A 10,400-nucleotide genomic window follows, 5' to 3' on the forward strand; every position below is an offset into this window, starting at 1 on the left:
TACCGGGCTGGCAGGAGAGCCACTGAGGAGACCAGGAAAAAATGCTGCCATTTTGGGCGGAATTCTCGGAGTCATTAAAGAATTCGGTGTATCGCTCAGCAGGAAGCTGGTCCAGGCGAGCCGTCGGGAACGAACAAGAATTTGGTCGCAGAATCGTCGTGAGCGGTTCGGTTAGATCATACTCCACAGCTGCCAAGTGAAACTCGACTAACTGTTTCTCTACCTGTAAATAAATGGCCAACTAGAATTACCAAACTGGGGACTATGTATAGTGAGCAAACAATCTTAGAAAAGTAAATGACGAACACTAGGAGAGACGCTTCCTAGTGATCAAAAGCTAAAAAAGATAGGTGTGTGGTTTGATCTAAAGTGGGGTAAAGTAAAACCGATGAACAAACATAAGAGGAAGATGAAGAAACATAGGCTCGCTCGGTTGATGGAACCTTAATACCAGATTATGCACAGACGACCGAAAACTTGATGCGAGGAATAGTGGCTGGTACCCTATTGATACGAACCATTGTGATACACCACTATTTCATATACGACATGGAAACGGATAGAAAGATAACGACATCATCGACTACGGCCTAACACGAAAATCACAGCGAGTCAGGTCAGGTCATTTACACTAGGTTTAAATCAGATTCGTACAGTCGTCGTACCGATTCCTCGATTAACAGGGTATATACCTCTAGCAAATATGTGAAAAAGGACAGTATTCCGTCAGCAACGCATCGAGGGCGATAGCTTTGGCGCAAGAGTGCCACTGATTGCATGATTGAGTCGTATCTGTCAATCCATTGATCATTCTCTGTCAATGACCATTGATTAGTTGAGTCCCATCCAGAAAGGTGGCAGTTATCGACCCGAGTGCGTTCACTGGTTAGCATTTTCACACCTCGTTGCCAGGTCTACCTCTTGGTAGTTTTTATTCAGCACAGGACTGGCCAAAAAGAGATTGCGAGGAAGACAGTCATCTAGTATGCGAAACTATGCCCTAACCAGCGTAGCCAATGAAGCATGAGAAGCTCACTCATCGTAGGAGAAGACCTTTTACCTAAAGCCATTTGGAATACCTCGATATCGCCGATCCGATGTTCCCACCCAGCCGATGCTTCAGAGACATCGATAGTCGGACACTGATAACTTTCATACATCGTCTGCAATAAAGGCTACGTTTCTGGTCCGAAAAGCAGTACAGACCGCACCACCGTAGTGTATACATTACCAGTGACTGGAAACTGTAAATAAGTGGAGGGAAGTAAGGGGACTATTGAGCCCTAGTGTTACAGAAGCCGTTAAAAACAGCGGAAGACTCCTCGTTAACATAATGTGCGAGCCATGGAATACAGGGAGTCTCACTTGAACGATCCAAGTCATCTAGGTATCCCCGAAGACACCAGAGAGAGAGAGCGAAATTAGGGTGAAATTCGTGGGTGGCGCAACTAATCGGGGTGAAGAGCTAACCAGAGAGAAAAACCAAAATAGGGTGAAATTCGTGGGTGGCGCAACTAATCGGGGTGAAGAGCTATGGCAATACGGATGTGAGCACTAGTTAAGATGCACTAATACATTAAAGGTGGCAATAACTAGTGTGAGGTTGTATGGTAGGAATTTGAGCATATTCGGAGTGGATGAGTAAAAAACTAGAAGCGAATAAAAATGAGTGGGTCGAGAAACTAACTTGAGAATTGTCAAGATCCGTCAGACGGTCACGAACTTGCAAATCAAAGTAATCCCACGATTCTAAGGAAGAAAAAAGCCAGTTTATAGAGGGGAGGCGTGGTATTTCTTATCACAGCTAACCCGATTAGAAAGACCGGTTAAGACCACTTTCGGTCAGCCTCTTCAAATGACCTCTCCAAAAATTAATATCAAAAAAAACTTTCCTATCTCCACTTCACTAGTACTGTGCTGTCAGACAAGCTGCTGGCACGGAATGAGGCACTTTACAGTTGCCATAAAAACTCGATCCTTTGGCTCACAACCAGCTCCCTAATGAAACAGAAACCATTCAGCTGTTTTGTGGCCTGATGGCGTTTATGATTCTCGAGCAAAGACATCCTGTTCAAAATAGACTGCCAAGGTAGAACAAATCAATCACAAAGGGCAGGGGATATTCCAATCAGACACTAAAACACCTGTTTAGTGGATGAAGGTCTAGAGGCATCTTATTGAAAACGTAGTGTTTGCGATCAACATGGACCCCCACAGGAAAAAACAGTGGTGCGATTGATAGAGAAGTAAAAGTCGCGAATAGATGTACCTGTATGGAAGAGAAAGGAGACATTGGGAAAGTGCCTGTATGGGAACATACCCTGCACGGACTTCTTAACACCAATCGGAGGCAAACTGACTGCTGATTCCGGATCGAACATTTGAGCGATCATGTCAAGCACAGCCTCGACATGGAACTCCATTCGTACCATTGTACTGGATTGGACTGCCTCTAGCGCTGTCACACCACTATCAGCATCGGTGTTGATTGACAAAACCAGGACGCGATCCACTGGTCGTAGACGGAGGCGGGCCTAAAACCGAGTGTTTTCAGTTACTTGATCGGAAGGTTGGTAGTATAGTGATGCCTCGGATGAAAACACTGTCGACTAGGATCGACAAAGCAAGAAATATCAAGAGCACCGAGCACGACAAACATCTCGTCTTTCTGGGACAGGACGCACAATTAAAATCGGTGCGGCATTCACACGAGTTGAGATGGAAGCTCTGATAGGGCCAGAGCGCAACTCACTGTTGTTTCAAATCTTGATAGAGACTTGGGACAGTAAAAATGGGCGAACGCGAGCAAACTGGAAGCTATCCTGTGCGACGCAAACAGATAATATGACATAGTGGAGAAGCAGATAACATTTAAAAGCAGAAAAGTTTCATTCTAAGGCCATAGTATCATGCCGTAAGACAGACCACCTCGTGTACACCACAACCGTATGCTCCGCCTCGTCCTTATTACGTGGTTCACCATATCATACACGAATATCCTCAAACCAATGAGGTCACAGATACCGGACCACAGACTGCAGGCTGCAAACGAATTGGCGCAAACGGTTGAACCAACTGATTTATCGCAATCTGTGATGCGATTCCTCAGTGCTTGAACTTTGTCTACGAATGTCTCACTAGGGGGAAACAGTGGGTTTTTGTGACTGCGTTGATTCTTTCTGTCCTCAACCACGTCGCTGCGCTTTCTATGAAACATCGCGTCTCGACTTTAAATGCAGAACGTTACTTCCAAGCATCAGGATACTGACAGACTGATGGAACGACGATGAATGGCCAGTTCGGTCCTTACTTAGCTGAACTGTTGATGATAAAAGTAGACAAAACTGCACTAGAACATATTAGTCAGTTGATACTGTGTAAAACATGCCCAAACGATGAACCCAACGCCACTCATTAAAGGCTATGTTGAAGTTTTCTAGTTCAATTCACTGAAGTGTCGGCTTAAACGTGAACTAGAAGAACACAATAGCGATCCGATCATCGGACAACCAACCACTTGGACTAGACGTAACAGAGTCTCTTCAGCTTCTATCCCACACAGCGAAAACGTTCAACATTTCAAGGTGAGACATGCCATATATGGCCTTAAATCTGCTCAGCAAATACCATGAACAGCATGTCCAGTACCATCGCTGAGTTGTCTTGAAACCGATTGGGGATAACAGTGGAAACGAATTGTTTCTCTACGTATGCCCTAAGCGCGATGAATGGACTGTGGCAACGGAACTTAAAAAAACCCAAGCTGCCGTTTCTTGGCCACTGATCACAACACCACTGAATGTGCTGTCTCCATCCAAATTTATCTGCGCCTACACCTGCAGCTGAGGTGAAAGACATCAAGAGACTTGTGACGCGAGAAAAAGGAACTCATTCTAAACTATATAGCACATATTCGGTCTAAGTGAGAGCTACTAGAGAGCAAATAATATTGCTGTTCAGCCGCTCGTGGCTAAACAGCTAAGCTTTCAACCACTGACCGAGAGGGTCAGATGAGCACTGCTAATAATTTCCAGTAAGGGTGAAACAACTGCACACTGCTTCTCTTCTTTTCAGCATGGATTGGCTTGACTGAAAAGACGAAATCTCAGTTGAAAATAGGTGGCACAAGGCCTATACCAGGATACTCGGGAGAATATAGCCCTTGGAAATCCTACTTCACTGGTCGCCAAAAACGTATTAAATTCTGGTCATACAGCTGATATTAATTCATTTTTTAGAGTGATCACAATGCGATTGTTCTTTCTCATTATTCCCACATCGCGTTTTGGTTCCTGACTATTTCCTTCGGATTCCAATCTTCGTGACACGTTACGATTGAGGACTTTTAGTAAGGGAAATTATCCATTTCAAATTATCTTCTGATATCACTGTTCAGTCGCATAATGGACCGACGCAGCAACTTTACAACCAGATCACCTTTGTGGTGCTGCATAACATACAACAGACCAACTGCACACGAAGTACCCATGAGGTTAGGACGAACTCACATCAGCAAAGAGGCACCAACGAGAGGTCTGAATCGAAAAACACACTTCAATGCTCCAGCTAGACAAGCAAAGTGTACGTGAGAATGTAGTATTATCAACTAACCTGTTTGGCTAAGCTGGTGATGGGATGGAGTTCGTGTGAGTACACACGATCTGTCCATGCGTGGGCGGGGAGGATGAGTTGATGAATGTCATTCGAATCGCCATCAAGTGTCTGGAATTGAAAGTAATATGGTGGCTCGCGGTATATGCTACAGGAGGCAAAGATTATACAATCAGTACGACAAAGGTCAACAAGAGAGTGCATATTATAGGTAGCACAAACCTGAGCTGACAGGGGGACATTTAACTGCGACCTAGATTTCGCTGTGGCACATGGTTCACTAGGTGAGTTCTGTTGGGAGGGCTCAGCGCTCGGGCATTGGGGATCGGTGGAGCTAGGCGACAGTTTCAAGCATATTTCAGAAAGTGAGTTAAGCTCTTCCTTGCGTTCATCAAAAGTGGAAGCTATGGGGTGGAAACCAACGCGGAATGTTTGATATGTATTGCCCAGTTCAGTGACAGTGGGAGCAGAAGGGCTGCATTTTCTCCGTGCAAAAAGGCTGTTCAAAATCTGCCGTGTAGCAACCGCACTGGTCAGATGTGGCCGACCGACAATTCGGATGGATATGTTTGGACCAACCTGTAATGCAGAACAAAATGAAACACACCGGGGTAAATGACATCGCGGTTCATCTCAACAGACAGGTTAGAACAATAAAGGGGTGCGCTTAAAGAAGGCGAGCTGCCTTCCAGATAATCCTGTTGAGCCAATTTCGGAAACCCTTTGCTCCACTAATGCTACGGCTATCCACAGACCATATTCGGAGTCTGGTCAAGCTAGCTCAAGACTACATCAGGATCTGGGCACAACCGATTAACTACTCAACCACAGACTACAACCAGTGTTCTCCAACGTGAAATTTTCTGATCTTCGTATGAAGGGGATATGACCACATCCGAATCGTTCACTGGGGCAAACAAACTAAACTTCTTTGTGAAAACTGAGAGTCCGAAACACATCTGTGCTGAATGAACCTGTCAGTGGGTCAGATGAACGTCCCTCCTCCCTCAGTATCAAGACGTTCTATTATCTCCAGCAAACTAACCCCTCTGTGTTCTGATGCACCTTTCCTCGGACCCTAGTCTTAAATACATACGTGTGACTCAACCAAGTAACCTTCGCCAGTTTTTCAATCCTAGTCTTTGATACCCTTAGAGTGAGTAAGCTTTATGTCCGTCCCACTTTGCCCAAAGGCGTGTTATCATAGGTATCCTCGTGCACTAAATCTACCACACTGAATCTCCAAACTCCCTCAAAGAGGCTAGCACCGCATTCTAAGATCTATGAAATACACTTTTGTGTAAAGTGGAATCTGAAGGAAATTTCGGGTTGACAGTGTGATAAGGAAGCATGTTGGCGCTCTTTTTCATAGAGGAAGTTACTCACAGTGTGCCTGGAAACTCTTCGACAGCCGATGGCCAGTTTCGCCCTTGTGATAAACGAGAGATTCAGTTGAATCTCCCGCGAAAACCAAATTGTTATACAAATGAATTAGTCGACGTTTTGGAGCTTGTTTGGAAGTCATCCAATTCATTCTTTCCGACAGAGCCGGACCTCCTCACTAATCGCTAGACTGGGCCAAATCATCCTGCATGCAATGTAAACCTGACTTGCTTTCTGGTACATCTCACCACTGCGTGCGACCTGCGGCCACGCCTGCTTACATAGACGTTTTCCTATTAAAACATATCATTAAGACTGAAAAATGCATGAGTGTTCCATTCACTTGCGTCTCTCAGTTCTCGCTCAAGATCACGGAAGTAGATTCCCGATTAAGTACAGCCGAAACTCTCCAAATCCGTACGGTTGCCTACCGAGTGCATTCTTACTAAAATTACGGGTCGATAAAAAACAGGTTTACTTGACACTGTTGTTTTTTGTGTACAAGTTTGTTGCTTGGAGTTCTTTCGAGAAAAGTACTGTAGAATAAATAGATTAGCAGCGCTTTTTTAGATTTTCGATGAGGAACACCCATCATCCAGATCGTGTTCTATCGGTTCAACACTTGAAGGCTTGGTGTTAGCCTTGGTAGTTCAAACCCTTCGCTAGAGTCGACTGGATAACGCAACCGGTTAACAAGAAATCCCTTTAGAGATAGGATACAAAACGAAAAGGATGGTGGGTCGTGAAATCAGTCAAAATTATCGTGACAAATCGTTCCGACCTGGAGCTTGGAGAATGAAAGGAAAGCCCGCCACATGAGATCTTGTGCTATTTACCCGGTCTATACTGCAACAATTCGGTTTCACCTGGTTTCCTCATCGTTCAGTCACATAGTGAGACAAAGGTTTCAACACATAAGCAACCGGTGTCACACAGACTTAGGTGGGGTGCACTGTGGAAACTTGACAAGTTTCCTAACGTCCGGTCGCGGTGAAAAGGTCCATAGCTGAGATCTTGTGAGTTCTAAGGTTTTTTTTAAAGGCCATGAACAGCCGTATGGTGTGTGAAACAGCAATGCTTTTAGGAAAGACGCCACAGAGGTAAGTGCAAATAACTTTTAACCTAACTTTGCACCATATGTTGTGCAGCCACAAGTTTACTGCCCTTATCAGACAGAATCATTTTATTACTGAGTGGACCTTTGCAGGTCCCTCCTAGCAAAATGCACATTATGAGCGATAGCTCTAGTGCATATAGCATTCTCTCTCACACAGCATTCGGCCTGTGAGAGAGTTCATTCCTGAGGAGTAATGTAAGAAATCTCACTTTGCATTTTGTTATTTGTTCTTTGAGAAGCAGCTGTACAGACATCTATTCAATAACTTTTCGTGATACTACATGATGCTGAAAACATAGCTCAAAGTGATCGAAGCTTTACATAGTAGGCAGCATAATCCAATATTTCAGACTGCACCGCACCTCTGTCCATATCTATCCAAAATCGTCCTTCGTTGTTTTTTCTTGGTGACGGACCGCAACCGACTGATACAGAGATCGATGAAGCAGTTCATGAACAGTCCTTTACCTATTTGTAATGCACTACTCATAAGGTTTCTGAAAATTCGTCGACAGCCCACGACCGGTTTCCTCCTTCGTGGGGCTCACCAGGTAGGCGCGCTCCCCGAGTTTCCACCAGCCTTATGTTCTATTTGAAACCGTGGGGCTGTCGACGTATTTTCAGCGACCTTATAAGTAGTGCACTACAAATATACATGTATCGCAATATCCCGAATATCGTAGCGACTGAAACATGAGGTGGCCTGGTGCAGCACATTCACTTGCTTGGAAACATCATAAACAGAAGATTCAGCTGGGTTCCAGGTGAGTCTCTTGCAAAACCAAATTAGTTTGCAAATGAGTGTATTTCGCTAGTTCTTTGCTTAGGTTGAAGTTCACCAAAATTGGTTGCACTGAGAATTCTGGTCAACAAGTGACAGCGTGCCTGGGTGTCGATCTGTCATAATTGCATAAATAGAACCTAAACCTTCGAGATGTGACTAAAGGTACGTGTAGGACTCACTTCATTTGAGATTGGTGGTAGTTCACAAGCCCCGAAATTGATGTACCCACGACAGGTAAACTCTTCAAGAAGACGTGGAATCCAGTACTCGCAAAGTGCGATCCGTAAAAGGCCTCTGATGAAACAGTGTTCCGCGACAAGCCGACTGGTCAAGAAACGCTAAAGCACAACAGGTTACGTGAACTTTTAGAATACGAAATTACGCGTATGAAAAGAAAATACCCGTAAAAAGCAGATAACTCACATTGGGATTGGCGAACCACAGACATAGAAGCATGTTTCTGACGGCCAGGTAGAGGGTAGGGAACCTAGAGGGAACCTAGAAAGGGGAGAGTTAAAGGCGTAAGGAAACGAAGTGTAAGGCAGAAAATTTGAGAGAGTAGGATAGTAAGTGCGGAGCCAAACAATGGCAACCAGATCTACAAGGGGCGATTATGTTATACAGAATCAAGTACGAGTGTACATGTCATGGAACCTGGAGAATTAACTGGGCTGCATGGGTAGGAGAATAAATCGGCTTGATAAGGCTGTTTTTACCAAATACCAGTCCCCAGATATCGCTGGTCGACTTAAGCTTCGAACCCAGTGCGACACAACTGTAATAATTGGAACAACCAAAGTTAACAGAATTTATGGTCCACTGTCGACTGTCCAGTAGGTCGCCTTTAAGTGTAAACAGGTCAAGGGTGCATAATGGGTCAAATGGCACGGCAACGCCCAAGACAAGCACTCTTCAGTTGTCTCTATGTCCTGTCGTACTCTAGATGTAGCTAACCATGGTAACGCCTCTGGAAAAACGCCAATGGGAAAGTACGCGTGGATCTATTACCAGTGCTCCTCGTCCATGACTATTCAACATTGAAAAGTCTCGTAAAATCTTTCATGCCCGACTGTGAAGTGTTTCCCCGTGCACAAGATACAAAAGGATCAATGTTTTACTATTCACTACGTCTTTACACATGGGCTAGTATCCTCGACGGTGAACGGCAATCTATGGATGCTTAAGATGGTTCGGTTCCTGAAACTACTTAAGGGCAAGAACTGGACTAAAACTTATATGAAGAAATGACCGAATGGAATGAAGACGTGTCCAGCACGTTACTGCAATACATTCTTTGTCCCCACTGGAATTACTAGTCACTCGAATCCGAAATGGACTCGCTAAACGCTGGACATGATGGCTTCCACATGCATAGGAAATCAAACTGTGAATTCACTACGGGACAGGGGACAAGGCAGAGTGCTAAGAGCTCATTTCAGTGTGGCGTTCGCGAACTAGCAAGTGGAAAAGTGACAAAATGAGGCGAAACTCCACTTATTCGAGCAACAAGAAGGGAAATCGATGGCTCTGAGTCATCATCATCATCACTGTCAGCTGTAATAACCGCGTACTCGTCGTATAGTGGTTGTAGCTGCCGCAGTTTCGTTCACCGATGTTTTTTTTTGGGGGGGGGATAGGTACAGTGGGCTGTCAAGTGAGGAGGGGTTGGAAAAGGAGCTATGCATTGAAGGCAATGGCTTGGATGCACGAGCGCCATTGAGGACGCGACTGGGCCATATCTGACAATGTCTCTAGCCATTGATGTGGCCCGTCTCGGGGTCCCCATCCAGGAGGACGGCAATTACCAGCGCAGCTGAGTTTGCTGGTAATGACTTTCACACTTCGCTGCCAAGTCATTGTTTGACCGCCTCTGGCCCTCTTCCATCCTTCACGTGGTTGTGCGAAAAGAGCCCTTCGAGGAAGTCGGTCGACTGGCATACGCAACCTGTGGCCAAGCCAGCGCAACCTATGCAATGTGATCAGTTCATCTATCGAGGGTGAGTTATTTCTCCCGAATACCATTCGACGTACTTCAGAATTGCTGATCCGGTGTTCCCACCAGCTTCATGCAATGCTCCGAAGACATCGATGGTCAAACACTGAAAGTCTTTTGACGTCCTCCGCGCGCAGCGGCCAGGTTTCTGATCCATATAGTAATATGGAGTGCACCGCAGCATTGTAAACTCGACCCTTGACAGAAAAGCTGATGTCACGCCTACGCCACAGGTGACGTTGGTTCGCAAAAGCTGCTTTGGCCTTCCCAATCCGGATGGAAATTTCATCTTTCGTGAGACCACCGGGACTGGTGCAGCTGCCCAGGTAACCAAATTTATCTACTACCTCAATCGGTTCATCCGCAAACACGAGGATAGGGTTCGAGCCCACCCAATCTTGCAGTAGCACTTTACACTTTGCAGGTGTGAAGCGCATGCCGAACTGCGAGGCAGAATTATTTAGATTATTTAATATTGTTTGCATTACAACGGGATCAGATCCCAGAAGAGC

The 10,400-nt window shown here is 45.2% G+C and overlaps 1 protein-coding gene across 1 annotated transcript in view; it reads right to left on the reverse strand.

The window, feature by feature from the left end:
- T265_00252 (hypothetical protein) overlaps window positions 1–10,400 on the reverse strand; it is a gene marked incomplete at both ends in the record, with an annotated part of 23,288 nt that overhangs the window by 3,521 nt on the left and 9,367 nt on the right. The window contains 7 exons of the mRNA XM_009163960.1: window positions 24–223; window positions 1,688–1,749; window positions 2,321–2,534; window positions 4,612–4,722; window positions 4,834–5,190; window positions 8,075–8,233; window positions 8,319–8,382. Of these exons, the coding sequence (XP_009162224.1) occupies window positions 24–223; window positions 1,688–1,749; window positions 2,321–2,534; window positions 4,612–4,722; window positions 4,834–5,190; window positions 8,075–8,233; window positions 8,319–8,382 (1,167 nt within the window). The remainder of the gene's footprint in view (window positions 1–23; window positions 224–1,687; window positions 1,750–2,320; window positions 2,535–4,611; window positions 4,723–4,833; window positions 5,191–8,074; window positions 8,234–8,318; window positions 8,383–10,400) is intronic.

The sequence above is a fragment of the Opisthorchis viverrini genome, assembly GCF_000715545.1.
Source record: "Opisthorchis viverrini unplaced genomic scaffold opera_v5_2, whole genome shotgun sequence".
Lineage (NCBI taxonomy): Eukaryota > Metazoa > Platyhelminthes > Trematoda > Opisthorchiida > Opisthorchiidae > Opisthorchis > Opisthorchis viverrini.